Source organism: Mus pahari, chromosome 2 (genome assembly GCF_900095145.1).
Source record: "Mus pahari chromosome 2, PAHARI_EIJ_v1.1, whole genome shotgun sequence".
Taxonomy (NCBI): Eukaryota; Metazoa; Chordata; class Mammalia; order Rodentia; family Muridae; genus Mus; species Mus pahari.
In genome coordinates this window covers 143021871-143039843 of record NC_034591.1, presented here as the reverse complement: position 1 = coordinate 143039843, position 17973 = coordinate 143021871, and the positions used below count along the sequence as shown (strand labels likewise).

Genomic DNA, 17973 nt, shown 5'->3' with positions numbered 1-17973 from the left:
GTGTGTGTGTAGTCTGGGCCATTCTGTTTTCCTATTTATCAGGATTCTCTTCAGTCCTCAAACCCAGCTCACTCTGAACACTGCCTGTCTCCCATGGGTACATGTCTCATTGCTCCATGGGACCGTGTCTCATCGCTCCTGCATACTCACCTGATGTATGGCCACCAGCTCTTCCCTAGTCACTCCAGGAGTCCCTGCCTGTGCTCGCTGCCTCTGTCCTCAGGCCTCTTTGGGGAATAGCAGCAGTGAGGCCTGTCAGAAGCATCTGTTAGCTCGTGTCACATTCAGCCCTGGGGCAGAACACCCACGGCTTCCTACCTTCAAGGTCCTCTTCTATCTGTCCCCTGGCTGTGATCCCTCTCTTATCTTCTATCTACCACACGCCACTGCGGTCATTCTGTGGCTGTCACATAGCAGTTTGTTCCTCCTTGGTGGACAGGCCTGTGACTCTCGAGTCCTTACCTTTTCACTCTGTATTGAAAAATTCTTCCACTTCAGGCCTCCCTCATGTCCACCTATCCCTCCAGCTGGTGACTCTGACCAGGACAGTGATGGCCCCTTCTAAACTCTTGTAGCCGCTATTTGGTGCCATTGCATCCTGGTAGATGCTGCGCTTTTATTGCTCCCGTTCAGCTGGAATGGAGGCCCCTGGAAGGCAGGTCTCTAATGTGGCTGTAGCTTTTCTGGCACAGAACACGGTGTGTTGTCGGTATTCAATACATATTGGCTGACTGATGGATTGGCTCCATGGACTCAGCATGTTCCCCTGGAGCTGGGGTGGGCGTGAGGAGAGCAGAGAGTGTCAGCTCAACGGAGCATCAAACAGTGCGGGCAGGGAGGCTTGCAGCCAGGAGTGGAGTGCTCGCCCAGGCAGGGCCGCTGGCTTTAGTTGTGGCTCAGGGGGTGCTGGTGGAGAGGGTCAGTTTACAGGCCCACTCGTTCTGTGGGTGGCAAGGTGTGTTAATCCTTACTGCTTTGATGAAATACCTGACAAAGGCCACTTCCAGAGGTTTTTTTTTTTTTTTTTGTGGCTCACAGTTTGAGGGGACAGCCCATGGGGCTGGGGAAGGTATGGCAGCAGCAGCTTGGAGACAGCTGTCTACATCTACCTTAGGGAACAGAGAGAGAGAGAGAGAATGCTTGCTCTCCGCTCCTTTCTCAGGGTATTAACCAGAGACAGGGATGGTGCTGTCCCCATTCAGGCTGGGTCTTCCTGCCCCAGTTAGGGCTTTCTGGAAACACCTGCATAGACACACACAGAGGTGTGTTTCTGTGGTAGCACCCACCCAGTTGCCAATGAAGATGCCACCAACACAGGTGGACAGTGTGGCCTCCTGTGTCCTGTCGTCAGCCAGTCCTCGAGTACCTTTCATCCCTTTACCTGTGGACTTGCTTTCCAGATTTCAGAAAACAGGGGGTACGTGACCCTCCTGTTCAGGGTACTGAGGTTTTGGCTTTGAGAGCCAGTGTCCTGGGCTCTCCCCCGTAGACCAACCAGACATCCCCAGACCCAGCCCCACTTCTGAGCAGGGCGTCCTCTGCCCAGAGGAGTAACCTGACGCACATTTGTGTAGTTGTCTGGTTTTCCCTTTATCTCACCGAACACTGAAGTTGATCTTCAGAGAGACGTCATGAAGTGTATGAAACTGCCTCATCCCATTTACTGGAGGGGAGACTGAGGCATGCAGTGACAAGGGGGCATGTCATAGGCTTTGGGTCTGTGACAGCGCCTGGCTTTTTGTAATCATTGTGTATCTCAGAGTCAGTGGTGGGAGACATGCATGGGGCGGGGTGGTCTGGGAGATGAATGAAAGAGCCATGTTGCTCTAACCGGTTTCTTCTCTCTCCAGCTCTGTGGCTGTGGGCTGCTCGGAGTGGGCATCTGGCTCTCCGTGTCCCAAGGCAACTTCGCCACCTTCTCCCCCAGCTTCCCCTCGCTGTCCGCAGCCAACCTCGTCATTGCCATCGGCACCATCGTCATGGTGACGGGCTTCCTGGGCTGCCTGGGGGCCATCAAGGAGAACAAGTGTCTGCTCCTCAGTGTAAGTTGGACCTCATGTTCCCTTCATTGCTTTCTGGGCTCCCTAGCTGAAGTCCACAGGCATTGCTTCTAGAGTGTTCTGTCCCTAGCCCTGCCTGTCCCTCTCTCTCTTTGACACCTGTCTGGGTTTGCTTAGGAGTGGGTGATGCCTCCCAACCTGGGAACCCTGCCCATCCCTTACTTCCCCTCCCCTGCCCCATTCTCTGTCACCACCCACCCCGGCCATCACCACTACCCTGGACCCATGCTTGCACTTGTCTTTCCAGTTCTTCATCGTGCTGTTGATCATCCTCCTGGCAGAGTTGATTCTGCTCATCCTCTTCTTTGTCTACATGGACAAGGTAAACCTTGCAGAGCGGGGCAAGATGGGAGGGAGGTCACAGGGCCCCAGGGCTGGGCCAGGAGAACCACAGGCTCCCGCAGACTGGTCTGCAAGAGGCCTGAGGGTCCCACCCTAGCCACTTCCCCTCCCCATCTAGAAACACTGCTCCAGTGTTCCCAGCTGGCCCAGTCTGGGTTAGGGAGGAGAGCCAGTGGCCTGGTCTCAGCCGACCTGTGGTGTTGCCCCTCATCTGCCAGGTGAACGAGAATGCCAAGCAGGACCTGAAAGAGGGGCTGCTGCTGTACAACACAGAGAACAACGTGGGGCTCAAGAACGCCTGGAACATCATCCAGGCCGAGGTGCGGCTCCAGTCTGCGTGGCGTAGGATGGGGCAGCCATAGCACGCCTGTGCTGTTGGGAGAACCACCTGCACTGGGCATTTGCCTAGACCTGAAGGGAGATGCTAGCATGGGATGCTGGTGGGGAGGGGTGAAGAGATGGGTGCACGAGGCACATGACGTGGGCCTTAGGAGTGGGCGGGCCTAACGTGGTAAATGACAGGAGTCACCAGATCACATTTGGCTCAGGTCACAGGCTCTGATAGTGATAGGAATACAAGACTCTGTTCCCCGATGCACACCCCACATAGACCCTGGCAATCAGCTTGGGAGGGTCCGTACCACAAAGGAAGGAGGTCAAGGCGCTGGTGAGCAAGTAGTGGACTGGGCTCTTTAACTCCACATCTGGTGCTCAGCCCAGAGGGACAGCAGCCTTGCTGGTGTAGAAAGATGAGTCGCTCACTACCTCTGGGGGCCCGGCTGCAGCTCACAAGGGGACAAGGAGACGTTCTTTTCCCATCCCTGTGTTCTTGGGTGGGTGCCTCGGTGGGGTTGACACATTTGGCCTCACGCCCCACAGATGCGGTGTTGTGGGGTCACTGACTACACAGACTGGTACCCGGTGCTCGGGGAGAACACAGTTCCTGACCGGTGCTGCATGGAGAATTCCCAGGGCTGTGGGCGCAACAGCACCACCCCCTTGTGGAGAACGGTGAGGCTCGCTGATCCCATGTGCCTGTGCTGGATGTGCCTGGGAGCAGGAATGATGGGAATTAGTGCACTGTGGAGTGGGGAGAGGGGTGTGGGATGGAGTGAAGCCAGCAGTGCTGTGTGTGTGTGTGTGTGTGTGTGTGTGTGTGTGTGTGTACACTTGCACATATGTGCCGGAGCCACACTTCGGATTCAGAAGGTAAGGGGTTAGATGGGGTTTAGGCAATGCAGCTGCCTGCTGTAAGTGGAACCTGGGGGTTGGATGTTGCTACTAGGGAGGACCAGGGACTAAGGGTAGTAAGGGACTAGGATTCAGAATAAAGACAGGGGCTAGGGCAAAATGACGGTAAGGGCCAGGCCGGGGCTTGGGGTGGGATGCAGCGTTGTGCCAGGACCTCACCCTATGGTTCACCCCCCCAGGGCTGCTACGAGAAAGTGAAGCTGTGGTTTGATGACAACAAGCACGTGCTAGGCACCGTGGGCATGTGCATCCTCATCATGCAGGTGAGGGGACCCCGGGCACCCCAACTCTGGGTGGACGTGAGCCGGAGCCACCGCCAGGCTGCAGGGCTCCGAGTGAGGCCGCAGGCAGTGGACAAAGGTACTCAGTGCTCGGCGGGGCGCTGACACATTTCCCACGAGAGCTGAAGGGGTGCAGTGTCCCCGGGTCACCAGCTTTACAGATGACATGCAGCACCTCGGGCGAAGCCACAGGTGGTCCCTGCCTGCACCTCTGTGTCTCCACCTGCTTTCAGGGTTCTGGTTGAGGAGCGTAACTGCCACCTGCTTTCAGGGTTCTGGTTGAGGAGCGTAACTGAGATTTGATGTTCAAGACACTTACCCAAGACATCACTTCACGTGGTCTAGAACTAGTCAGAGCTTGTTGGCATGAATGCCAGTGACTCAACCACCCCCTGCTTTCTCCTTTGCTCTCCCACCTCAGCTCCTCTTACCTCCATGGAGGGTCAGGTCCTGTATGCACTCTGCCTTCTTCCCATGCCTCAGGAATGTCATTGCGCGACTGGCTTGGGATCGCTGGCCTTCTGCACACGTGGCCTGAGGTCCACTCACCTGTGTGCAGGCCCAGGCTGGGTCTCCAGGGTGGCTTCCCAGACCGTATTTCCTTTGTTTTCTGGCTCATTTCCCAGCACACTAGGTCACACACACTTTACAGTAGGTTCTCTAGGGCAGTCGAAAGCGATGAAACTGAGGTCTGACCCCAGGCCACATGAGCATCCCTCTAAAGTCCCCTCCTTCTCTTCCAGATCCTGGGAATGGCCTTTTCCATGACTCTGTTTCAGCACATCCACCGGACAGGTAAAAAGTACGACGCCTGAGGGTGCGGCAGCGCCTGGCTCCACCCGGACACTGCGCGTGCCAGGGAAGAGGACCCGAGTCGTGTCTCCTGCCTGCTCTCCGATGGCCACCCTGCACCACCTGCCAGCCTGTCCTCTCCCGCCCACATCCTTGGCCTTAGACCTCATGGAGGGCAGAGGCCCAGGAACGAGGCATCAGGCAGAGACCTCAGGGCTTGGGCACCTGGATTCCTGCACCTGCAGACTTGCCAAAGACGCCGGGGCAGGCGGGGTGTCAGTGAGGGAGCCCCTTCGATGGTGGGTTTCTGCCCCTGGCCTTCCTCCCACTGACACTTGTTCCTGTGTGGGGCAGAGAATCTGTCCCACGGAGGCCACTGCCGTCCACGGCTGCCCAGCCAGAGAGCCTGCCAGGGTGCAGTGTGGCACCACCAGGTCAGGCCCCCTGGAGCACCCTGCCTGGGTTTTTATACTATAGTGTAACTTTTTTTTTTTAATTTTACTCTGATTATGATTATTCAGGAATATTATCTCTCAGATAAGTTTAGGGTTAGCTCTCTGATTTATAACTTTTTACTGTGTTGATTTCCAGAACGGTTTGAGTTTCCTTTTCCTGTGGGTGGGGATGGGTAGGGAGAGAGGATCTCCGTTCACTTTCAGTCAGGACACACCACTGTGCAACACTCACGAAGCTGGAGGTAGGGTGAGAAGTGCCAGCCGTTTGTCCAGGACTCACCTCAAGGGAGAGGGTGCAGCCATGATACGGGGCCCTGCCAGGCCTGGAGACTATGGATGAAGGCCAGAAGAGGCTGGTGGCATACAAAGCATGGGCCATCCTACTCTGGGGTGAGAGGATGCCACCTGGACCGGGAGCCACATCAGCAGGGCATGCTTAGGTCAGGGGACAGTGAAACACTTTGCCAGGAGGAGGGGTAGTCAGAATAGTTCATGTCATTTCCTCTTCCTCCCCTCCGTGGGCTTCCCTCCTGACCCACGAGCATCCCACGTCCCGAATGGTCACTCTCACACATTCCTGCTGCTACAAATTCCTCTGGTTCAGACCCCGCTCTACCACCCTGGTCTGGACAGTGGAAGCAGACATGTTCCCCTGCCAGGACTGAAACAGAGTCTCAGGACTACCCAGGAAGGGAAGCAGACCCCACCAGACTCAGTTGCTTACTGCCCTGCTGAGGGGAAAGGGCCATGTGGGTCAAAGGACCATTCCTCCTTAGGATCCACTGCTGTCCACACTGGGGGGCCAGGCACCCTATCCCATGTAACCTCAAAGAGACAAGATACAGAAACTGAGAAGTCAGGCTCCCATCGCCCCCGCAGCACTGGGGAGAAGGCCCTCGTTAGATGCCCAGGCTAGGCCAAGCAGTCTTGCCAACAGTGATACCCAACATGTCCTTCCGTAAAGACAGGGGCCTGTGGAACTCACCAAGCACCCGTCTGGGATCCAGAGCGCCTCATCCTCTCTCGGGCCTTCACATGGTAGCTGCTCTTCTCATGCCATTTGGTTCTTTACCACTATTTCCCACAAGGCCATGTGTTCTTCATTCTAGCAATGACATCCAACCAACCTATAACCCCTCTGACCTCCTTGAATAACAGACAGTAATGACCAGGGGTGTGGAACTTCCAATATGTTCAGGATTCAAGTTTTGGGGGTGAGAGAGGATAGTGGGGAGCTCTCAGCAGATTGGTCCCAGAAGTTGCCAGTTCCAGAAGATGGAATTGTGGTGTTATTGGAGGAATGACAGCTACCTCCCCCCAAGGTGCAGAGTTCAAGTAGAAACACTAAATGGTCAGAAAGCAAGCATGGTGCCTGCCACATTGTGAGCATTGTGAGTGTGGATGGGTAGGGTGGGTTGTTATGCCTCTCTATGGGTGTTTCAACTTTCATTAACATCAACATTGAGGTCCCACTACCCTAGGAGGCACTTCGCCTCCCTGCCTCGTCACGTCTGTAGAGTGCTTCAGGGTGGTGCTGGTCCCTGGAGCCTTAGCCGAAGTCCCCCATCCTCACCAACCTCACCTCACTTGCCTGTTCAGCAGAGCCAGATCATAAGTCGCAAACTGCCTTTTTTTGTTTTAGCTGTGTGTGGCTGTGTAGTCATCTGCAGAGTCTTCATGGGGCAGAGGTCTCCGTGCACAGAGTGGATGTCCTGAGACCCTTGCTTATCTTGGGGGAATGGCCCTCACATGCTAGAAGACCACACCGAGTAAGGCCAGGGGAGGTGGCTCAGCTCTTCTCCGATACTCTTGGGTCTGAGCTCACTGAGGTCCTGCCGTGAGATCTCCCTTACCTGCGGCCTCCCTTGCCTAAGGCAGAGCCATTTCCTTCAGGTCCCACACAAGCAGTTTGCAGACCTGACTCAGAAAGTCCTCTTGGTTTGCAGGTGACCTCAAGGAAATGCCTGGTGTAGCCCCTGGCATTTCTCCACAGCCAGCTGCCTCAGTGGGTCTCTGAGGGTAGGGTCTAGATAGGTGCAGGTCTCCTTGCACTTCTGTACTCTGCGCTGGCACATCGTCATCCTGTCTCCGCCAGCCTGGACCAGCACCTCAGCTGTCCCCCTTGCACATGCTCTGGCCTGACTTAAGAGTTAAATGGTCAAGCCTCCAGCTCACTTCAGGTGGATGGAATTGGTTGTCCCCTCCTCTCTGGACCCCTGCCCACCCTCTGGTGGAGGTGCTAACTAGCAGGAACATGGCAGGGAGCTGGGTGCCAGATGCTTGGGGTCTGTTCTTTGCCCCACGGCCCCTGGCATCCCTTCTCATGTTCCCGTTCTCTCATTTCCCTCCCCTCCTCCATGATGGTGGCATTCTGGCCTCCCCTCCCTGCGTGGGCATTCTGAGGAGTGAGGCCTTCGGGCCTCCACCTGCCTTGCTGTCCCTCGGTGGCCAGAGAGCCAGGAGTGCACGCTATTGGTTTTGAATGCACTTTCTGCTTGCAATGCCTTGTCTGCATTTCCTTCATCCCAGGTCCTGCTTTAACGAACACCATGTTTTTAGCATGTTTTTAAATAAAAACTGATCATGTGTCAAAAGCACGAGCAGACTGTTATTTAGTGGTGTGTTTTCTCCCTGGAGCCATGACCAGCATGAAGGGACCCAGAGGAAGACCAGTCAGTCAGTCCCCTGTAAGAGGACCTCATATCTTTCCTGTAGCCCGGGTTTCAGATTTGCTAGGGTGAATGGATCCCCTCTGCGGAGGCCTGGGGAATCCTAACACGTAGACCTTTCGCTTGGTGTCTGACACGAGCTTAAGCAGGAGTTTCCAGGGACCCAAGCCTTCTGCATGAGAGGCTGTCATTTCACCTAAGTGAAATGTCACCTCAGTGTCACCCACAGTTGGCTGGTCCTGTGGGAAGAGTGGGAAGCAGGCCCTTACTTCCTATGGGCGAAGGCCATCAGGATAGGTACATTCTTACCCCAATCCCCTGCTGCTTATGAAGGTTCCTTTGGGCCTGGTGTCTTTTCCAGAAGTGTGGGGACCTCATGATGTCCTTTGTCCTAGGCAACATCCTTTGAGGTAGCTTCAGACACCCTCCAAGGAAGTCTTGAAATAAAGAGTCTGAGGATAGTTATGGAGGAGGCAGAAGCATAACTTGACTGGCAGGCATGTCAGCCAGGCCTGGGGGCCTCCATGCTGCCCTGGTGTCAGAGTCTCCTGCTGCCTCAGTTGGGTTCTGTCTTCGGTGCAGACCAAGGCAGCCCAGAGTTTCCTTTGCCAGGATCACCAAGTGTCACAAAGGTAGGTATGTAGAGGATGAAATGGAGGTGAGGCAGTCCCAAACAACTCCACGTGTGTAGCAGTGTCTTCCTCTCTCAAGGGAGTGGCCAGGTCGACCCCACATTGTCCCAAAGCATCAACCTGCAGTGGTATGCTTCCAGGACTTTATCTGAGTTTTGGGTTAAGTCCGAAGGTCTAGCTAGAGTCCCTGGGAACCTCCCTAGTCTTGTCCAGAGGAAGGTGTCTGGTAATCCCCATCTGTCAAGGGTCAGCTGGGTCATAGGAATTGGCAAGGAAGCCACTTCTCATCTGTCCATTTGCTCCCACACCTGTCCCCAGGGTGTGGCCACATTTGCTGGTATCTGCCAGGTCAGTGTGCTGTCTGTCTACTGGTGGTTCACTATGACCCAGTAACCCCTTTGTTAGTCCTTTGGGTAAATGAGCCAAGCCAGAATAGTCAAGGGCCATTGGAGTCTTTTGATAACAGGTATAAAGTCAAGAGGATCATGGGAAGGAGTGGCTTAGATTACTCTGGAGACCTCTTGACTAATCGCCCATTAACCTGTGATGTGGGAGAATAGCCTCCCCTCTGTGCTTAGTGAAGACAAGAAAGGCCAGCTCAGGAAGGATAGCTAAACAGGCATGGCACCCATAGACATTGCTACCAGACCTTGGGAGCCAGACCAGGACAGCATAGAGAAGATGTCAAGTCACCCACAGACATGAATTCAAGCTTGCACCTAATACCTTCTCCAAGTAGATGTCACAGAGCAAGCTGTCTAATGGTGACAGTGGAAACCACAAGGTTACACTAGTAATGGTATTCTCAGGATTCAGGATGGCTTTGTGGGTCAAGTTATGATCCCAACTTGCCTTATGAGAAGCCTTCTAGAAGAGATTCTGTTGAGGCTAATAAAGGAATGGTTTACTTGGTGAGAGGTGCAGGGGGAGTGTCTGAAACAATAGGTCCCTCTCCTCTGTACAACCTCATGGACCAGGTCAAGAACCCAAACTTCCCAGCAGGAGTGATAGAACTTGAGGTTTTGAGCCCAAATCAAGGTGTTTAGCCTTGGCCTTCAGTGAAATGAAGAGACAGCCTACCTGCAGGGATTTAGAGAGGAGATGAGCTGTAGGGGTTAATTAGATCTCCTGGTGGGGGGAGCATTTCCATTCACCAGAATCACTCATCGTGGACAGGCAGGTGACTAGTTGTTTGCACTGATCGATGTGTGTGTTATTATCTGACAGAAGCACCTTAAGGAAGGAAGAATTCCTTTGGGCTCACAGTTTGCGAGTGCAGTCTATCATGGCAGGGAATACAGGGCAGCAGGATGTGAGGGAGCTGGCTGCTCTGTGTTTGTAGTCAGGTAGCAGAGAGAATGAATGTAGGTGGTCTACATACCTTTCTCTATGTAATTCGGTCTGGGATCCCAACCCATGGCATGGTACCATCCACATTCGGGGTGGCTCTTCTCAGTTACATCCCTGTAGACATATCCAGAGGTGTTTCCATGGTGATTCTAAACCCAGTCAGGTTGACACTAAAGATGAACCACAGCAACGAGAGATCGTATTGTCTGGCCCTGACTGTAAGAGGTGGCAGAAGTTCTTGTGTGACATAGCCGGATCTTGGTGTTTTTACTGCTACTCAGACTTGCAAAATACTCCACAAACATCACTCAGATCCTCCAGGCCCAGACACCTTCCTCGCCTGCACGTCTAAGTTTCGCCATTAGAGAAATACCATGGAGAGAGGCAGAGCTGTAATTTGGGAATTGGAAGAACCCCATTCACATTCTACTCTGCAGTTGGCGTCCATGGGAGCCCCAGCCAGTCTCTGATCTTGTCTTGACTTTGCCATTGACAAAGTGAGAATGATGCCTATCATACAGATATGTGAAGATGACATAAAAGAATTTATGTTCCACTAAGCTTCATCCAACGCAAAGAAAAAAATCATGGGAGTGGGGAGGTGGCTCAGGAGTTAAGAATACTCTGTATTCTTGCAGAGGACTCAGGTTTGGTTCCCACCAGTCACATGGTGGCTCACAACCATTCATAATTCTAGTCTGAGGGGATCCAAAACCCTCTTCTGAGTTCTGTGGACACCAGGCACACATCTGGGGCAAATGTCCTCATACAGGAAAAATACACATGCACATAAAAATGAAAATAAATATTTAAACATTTTTAAAAGAACAAAATCATGTCATTGGACAGAAAATGGTTGGGTCATCGTATTAAAGAAGACATATTTATACAAATATCACACTTTTTCTTGATCTGTGTAATTTAGATTTTACTAAAAGAAAAAGCTATAAGCAGGTATCGAAGGGAGAGACCAAAGAGGGCATGAGAGGGATGACCACGATATGGCCTAAACCTCCCTTTATACGATGAATGCACACTATTAAACTTAGAGGGGCTGGAGAGGTGGCTTAGCAGTCAAGAGCATTGCTCTTCCATAGGTCCCAGGTTTGGTTCTCAACACCCACACAGGCAGCTCACAACCATTTGTAGTAGCTCCAGTTACAGTAGAACTGATGCCCTCTTCTGGCTTCTATGGACACCTGGCATGCGCACCATGAACAGAGACAACCACACCCACACACATAAAATCAGAATAGTAAAAAGGTATAAAGGTACTCAGCTTGTTCCTGGACCAGTGCAAATACTAAGTCCAAAAACTAAAGGCAGGGTCCACAGAAAAGCATTACCCAGGCTGAAAGCCAGGGACACAGGAGGGTGACGTGGAGAGGGGCGTAGATGTTTTTAGAGAGAGACAGAGACAGAGACAGAGAGAGACAGAGAGACAGAGAGGAGAGGGAAGGGGAGGGGGAGGGGGAGGGGGAGAGGGAGAACACCGAAAAGAGCTTACTGGATATGCATCCAGGGCCTTAGCTCAGCTCCAGCTGGCTCAGCACCACCACTCAATAATCCACAGAAGTCAGATTAAATAAATGTCATTCAGACACAAAAATATTGACATTTTGCCCATCCCTTCAAGCATTCAGCAAGCTGGGGAGGCTCTCTGGATTTGCTGAGTCTGACAGTCATGAGATGGCCCATTGTCTCCCTCAGCCAGGGGGAAGAATAACAGTACTCGGCAGGCCTGCCTGCAGGGCCAGCTCTCTTGCCCGAAGATCCCCCTATAAGAAAAGCCCCTTTGTACCCTCAGAGGCCAACAGAGAGCTGAGGTGCCTCTGGGCTAGCTCAAGACATGGGCTGGCCCCTCTCTGCAGCTCTGGGCATAGAATAGAGAGATGACTTGGTTGAGGCAGCATCTTGTGGTCAGCACCTGTTGCCCAGAACTTTTTTCTGTCTAGAGAGTTTTGGGACTTCGTCTGGGCTGATGTTCTGTGAAGCCCTGCACCATGTGGTTAAAGTGAGAGGCAGCCCCATTTTAGCTGAACGACACCAGGAAGCTCCCTGTCTTTTGTCTGATTCCCGTTCAGACTTTCTACATTGAATTCCTGGAATTTGGACATAACCTTAATATATAGAAACGTATTTCTCAAGCAAGACCTATGCTAATACCCAAGGACTCAGCCATGCTACCTCCTGGTCATCCTGGGCAAGCATGGTGAATGTGGCATCTGGTTGTCAGCTCAGAGTTTTCTAAAGCAGTTAGAGATTTTGAAAGTCTGATGGAGGACTGGGGATGTGGCTCAGTGATAAAGCACTTGCTTAATGTGCGGAGGCCTTGGGTTTTATCCCTTAACACCACAAACAAAACAAGCAAGCAAGCAAGCAAGCAAGCAAAAAACAACCCTCAGAGGAGTGGCAGTTGTTCAACACTCTTGGTCATGGAAATATTAACCTCTTGGCTATTGTGGTTTGGGTCTGAAATGTCTTCCACATGTCCCATGTCTTGAATATTTGCTCTTCAGATTGTGACTCTATTTCAAAGGCCGTGGAGCCCATCTGCAGGAAGGAAGTCATTGAACATCATACTTACCCTTGGTGTCAGTTTCTGCTTCCTGTCAATCACCAGTGAACAAGCTGCTACCACACGCCCTCACTGCCACAGACTGGCGTGTCTCCCGGATGTGATGGACTGAGATCCCTCAGAACCCATGAGCTCTAACAAACCTTTCCTCCCTTAGGTTATTTCTGTCAGGCAGTTTGTCACAGCGATGAGAAAAGTAATGCACTGACTTTGTGAGATTCTTACACGGTTACAGTGTTTGCCCCTGGCTGATGGGCAGGATGGATTGCAAGCTGGATGCATATGCCTGATGTAAAGGCTCTGCCTGGGCCCACAGCTGTTGTCTCCTTCCTGCCAGACTCATTTAGGGTTCCAACCAGAGGCAGAAACGGGAAAATGTAGCAAGCCATCCCTGTGTGTTTATAACTAGGCAGAAAAGGGCTTCAGGCTCTGTGTGCACCTTCCCCATGACATCCTCTTAGGCACTGGGAAGGCAGTATCTACAACCCAGGGCTGGTATACAGTGCTGGCATTTTCTGGGAAGTGGTGTCACATGACACATGACAGGCGGCCATCCTCAGGTGGCCCAGTACCATCCGTTCACAGGGCAAGTGGCCAGGCCCCCTAGGAGTGCTCATAGTGAGTGAGTCTTCCCAGGGCCCTCTCGGGTCTCATTCCTCCTGGAGTCCCTATGTCTTAGGGTTCTACAGGCCCAGCTTACCCCCACCAGACCTCAGCTACTCCCAGAAAGAGTATCAAGTTTAGGAGGTGGTGTGTTTTCATCCGAAAAGACAAAGCACTGTCTTGTGCATCAGGAGCGTCGGGACGTAAACAAGCATTCAAGGCTTTTGGTTTTTTGTTTTGTTTCTTTGTTTTTTTAATTATTACACTTGTGAGGGGGGACACGCATGCTGAGCTTGCTTGTGGAGGGCAGAAGAGAACTCTGAAGGGTCAATTCACACCTTCTACCATGAGGTCCAGGGATTGACGTCAGGTCACCAGGCTTGTCGGCACGTGCCCTTACGCACTGAGAAGAATCACCAACTCCTTTTCTGTTTTTATTAAAATTTTAAAATTGAGCCGGGCAGTGGTGGCACACGCCTGTAATCCCAGCACTTGGGAGGCAGAGGCAGGTGGATTTCTGAGTTCGAGGCCAGCTTGGTCTACAGAGTGAGTTCCCGGACAGCCAGAGCTACACAGAGAAACCCTGTCTCAAAAAACCAAAAATAAAAATAATTTTTTTAAAAAATTGTATAACTTTTATTCTTGGAGACATGGTCTTACTGTCTATCCCTGGCTTGCCTGGAACTCACTATGTAGATCAGGCTGGACTCAGATCCATCTGCCTCTACCTCCTGAGTGTGGGGTTAGAGGTACTCATCACACCTAGCCTGTTTGATTTCCCTCACTCTCTGACTTCCCCTCCCCACTCTGTGCATGGGTGTGGGTGTGGGGGGGTGGTGCATGTGTGGAGAGAGGAGAGAGAGAGAGAGAGAGAGAGAGAGAGAGAGAGAGAGAGAGAGAGAGAGAGAGAACCCCTGATCCATGGTGTGTGTGTGGAAATCAGAAGGCAGCCTCAGGACTAGGTTCTCTCCTTTCACTATGGGCTCTAAGGATCCAACTCAGGCTGTCAGGTTTAAGCAACAAGAGCTTTGACCTGTGAAATGTGTTCACACATCCTCTCTCTCTCTCTCTCTCTCTCTCTCTCTCTCTCTCTCTCTCTCTTTCTCTCTCTCAGCAGACTGCTACACTAGCTCAGAGTGGCTTAGAACTCACTAAGCACCCAATCTGGCTTCAATCCTTCAGCAGTCCTCCCGCCTCTAGGCCTCTAAAGTGCTGCCCCAGGAGGAGGCCGATTCAGTGCCATCTCACGTCACGAAGGCAGCAGGCACGCCTTGCAGGGAAGTGTGACCATGCTCCCTGACTGAAGACAGGAAGCTGGAAGCAGAACACACTTGATTCAGCTCTCTGCCTTTGTCAACAGCCTGAAGTGTGGGTTTAATGAGGCTCACAAGCAGAAGAGATCACTCAAGGACATACAAGTTAACGGTGAGATGCTGAATGAGCAGGGCAGCCTGTTGCTGAGGTAGGGGAGCCATGACCAACATGGAAGCTTGGGGGGGGCACAGTGCATTCTGTGAACAGAGGGCCCAGGGTCTCCTTGCACCACCAGATCAGCACAAGGCGCTCCACGGTAAAAAGTCCTTTATTATTGACTCCATAAGGACAAGGCACCGAGCATGCACTCCTCGGTGGAGAGTGCATGTAAGCGGCAGGTTAAGGCAACTTCTGTCTTTGTAGAATGTCTGATAATCCACCTCAACAGGCCAGCTGGACCCAGGAGCCCATCGGGCTTCCTAACAATGGGCCCTCTGGAATCTCTGTGGGTACTGGCATGGGATATGAGCAGGTTTCACAGGTGCGTAAGCAGTAGGGGAAGGATGAGGGAGGCTTGACATCCAGCTGGACATGTTAGAGTGACCAGGAGGCAGCAGAGCCACCCCAAGGCATAGAGAAAAGGGTGGGCTCTGGGACTCTCAGGGGTACCCTTTCATCTGACCTACTGACCAAAGTTGTAGACTCAGTAGGGCAGGTGTGTCGAGCGTGCACCATTGAGAAGCAGGTACACGGCTGGTTGCCAACCACTCTGTGGCTGGCTTCATCCCACCCTCTCTGTGGACCCAGTGGGAATCGTCTCAGGTTGCTCCACGTGCGACTCAGGTCAGATGGCTTTGGACACTTGGGGACTCTGACATCTGAAGGAAGAGGGCAGTGTCCTCATGCTTGGCTCGGTGTGGTTGTCCACTAGTGGCATCACCACTACCTGGGAACTTAGCAGGAATGTCACCTGTTGGCTCTGGCTTCCTTAGAGCAACTCTGGGGAGGCAGAATCCGGGTCTGAAGGCTCCTCCGGAGGTGCTGAAGGAGCAGCCAGTGTAAGACACATCACACCGGCCATGGAGGGAGGGCATAAGAGCTGCTTGGCAGCCACGAAGCAGGTTGCTTTTCTCCTGAATGGCTTCAGACGCCCCCCCCTTCTCTTGCCTCTTTGCCCCTAACCCAGTAGAGCCAACGGGCAGGGGGTGCGGGAGGGCAATTTCAAAGCTGGCAGGTTCTAACTGATCCATTTATCCCCTTGACTTCAAAACCTTGGAAGCTGTCCAGAGAGGCAGATTCTGAGCTCAAAGCGGCTCATCACACTGGCCTGCCATGTGTACCCCTACATCCAGCACCTTTAGGAGCTGAGCCCCTATGGCCATGTGAAGGGTGAAGGCCCTTAGGACAAAAGTCACCTTGTGTCCACTCAGAAACAACAAATAATCAGAATAGGAGGTTGGGGGCCGGGCAAGAAGGTAGAGGAGAGCCTGGCCTGAGGGGGGGACTCAGCATCAGCATCCAGGGAACGTCCATACCTGGGTGGCTCTGAGTGGATACCATCTGGGATTCTCTCCTGGCTTCCTTTATGGGGCAGGGATCTCCACACGGTGTGACTCCCATCTTTATGTAGACTGATCACTAAGACAGTCCCTGCTCTCACTATCATGGCTCCGGAGGACCCCAGAATGTGTTCCGGGCCATTCCTATGAGCCCTGGCCTTCTTACCTGCCCCAGAGGACCTGGTTGTCATTCTGAAATGAGACAGGTGTCTGCTTTAACTGTGAATGCAGAAAGCTGCTGGGATCGGGCATGCAGGATGCTCCCATCCAACCTGGGAGGTGTCAAGGCTGCCACTACTTGGCCACACCACGTAGGACACTCTGCTCCTGAGTACCTCCCTGGCAGCTGTGGCAGCTGGTGCTGGGAAGGAGGGGCACCCAGACCAGATTTCTTTGGAGCCACCTGGCTGGGGCCATGACAACAGCAATCACCACTGATGTCCAGCGTGGCCAAGCCTTAGTTTCTTCATCAACAGAATGCGGGCTATAGCACATCTGTTGGTGTCACTATAAATAACATAGTGAAGAATATATACAGATTCTCAGTGAACATCCCAAAGCCATGCCAGCGGTGCTATGGGGTGAGGGTAGGGATGCACTGTTGGGAGGGAAAGGACAAATGCATGGAGACACCTCATCGCCTTGTCATAGACTAAGGTCCATCCTTGTTCCCCAATACTGCTCACCTGGGAGATCTAGGGGCAGGCTGTGTTTTTGAGGTGGCCACTTTGAGCTTAGGGAATGGTGGCTCCCTCCTGTGCTCAGGGTGAGAGTCCACTGGCTTCAGCTACACACGTTCAGGGCCTGGCATGGGACCCCAGTATGTTTTGTGCTGACTCAGGTCTGAGGGTGACATTCTACAGGTGTGTCCTTCCCTTTCTCTAAGAAATCCAGACTGATAACCTCCGAACAGGGTCCTGTCCCTAAGGGGGAAATAGGAATACATATTCTTTTGGGCACAGCTCACTACAGACTTGGCTCCAGCCTTCGCAGCTGCTGGAACGAACCTGGCCTACTATGTGCTTCATATCCTCTAACCCCATCTTGTCACCAAGGATGATGTATGACCCAGGTAGTCACATTTGGGGCTGTCTGCTCACTCTGCGGCTCTGACTGGGCCCATGCCTCATGCTCTCCCGGACTGCCTCTGCATGGGGTCTGCACCAACAGTGGCCTCTTGTCACCTCTGACCTCATCTCCCTGATGAGCCTACCAAAGCAGATACCGGAGGCCACAGTATCCCTTTGCACATTATCACCTCCCTTGGTGCCTTTTTGGGAAGAACATTGCCTGGGCCCCACCACTTTTCTACTCCATCCTCCATCTACAAGCTTGGGAACCACAGCCAGTCTGAGTATCTGCGTGAATCCTGGGAAGGTGGAGGCAGCTGAGGTTTTCTCTGAGCCATAGTGTACTCTGGGATTGTTGGGAGTGAGTGTCTTCTTCTTACTGTTGGTCCTTCAGGTGGATGATATAAGCCAGTCCAGGCTCCGAGTAGCCCCTGGAGAACGCCAGCGTGGAGGAGTCTGTCTGACCCGAGAGCCTGATGTTCCCTCTGTGCACACAGCTACTTCCTGCCCTGAGAGTGGAATCCCACCTGTGTTGCTGACTGCAACCAGTGGCCCTTAGTCCACCCATGTGCGGGTGGGAGTTCATCTCTCTCCAACAGTTGACCTGGCTCATCAGGATCTGGGGGTCACCGTAGTGAGAACTGAGTCAGGTAGAAGACCAGCTGAGCGCTTTTGGTCAACAAGACACTGCTGGTTCATGTCAGAACTGAGGTTCGTTATTGTAGAGAGATGAGCAGGACCCAAGCAGGGAAGACTGAAGCTGGGAGTGGAGTCCTGGTGTGCAAGGCTGCCTATAGTAATGATAATCACAGGGGGAGGCCCTATGGTTGTCTATGATACCTACTATCAACCTTTAAATTTTCTAGAATTTTCTTTCCGTGTCTTTTAACATGAGTTCTCCCTGAATATCCTCTGTATCATTCCATGACTAAAGAGAGGAATGAAGGATGGGACGACATCTACTCCAGCACAGTGGACAAGGAAGTGGAGAACGCATGGAAGAGAAACAGTGGGGTCACAAGGGCACCAGGAAATGGGGTGCAGGCAGAGTTCCTCCTTCCCCGTAATGTCCTCTCC

At 52.7% G+C, this 17973-nt stretch overlaps 1 protein-coding gene across 4 annotated transcripts in view; it reads left to right on the top strand.

Annotated features, from left to right (window-relative positions):
* Tspan9 (tetraspanin 9) overlaps nucleotides 1-7779 on the top strand; it is a 181802-nt gene extending 174023 nt beyond the window's left edge. For all 4 annotated transcript variants that reach the window (XM_021190830.1, XM_029535449.1, XM_029535448.1 and 1 more), the window contains 6 exons: nucleotides 1851-2042; nucleotides 2308-2382; nucleotides 2621-2722; nucleotides 3282-3413; nucleotides 3833-3916; nucleotides 4678-7779. In XM_021190830.1, the coding sequence (XP_021046489.1) occupies nucleotides 1851-2042; nucleotides 2308-2382; nucleotides 2621-2722; nucleotides 3282-3413; nucleotides 3833-3916; nucleotides 4678-4749 (657 nt within the window). In that variant the 3' untranslated portion in view covers nucleotides 4750-7779. The remainder of the gene's footprint in view (nucleotides 1-1850; nucleotides 2043-2307; nucleotides 2383-2620; nucleotides 2723-3281; nucleotides 3414-3832; nucleotides 3917-4677) is intronic.
* Nucleotides 7780-17973: the final 10194 nt, after the last annotated feature.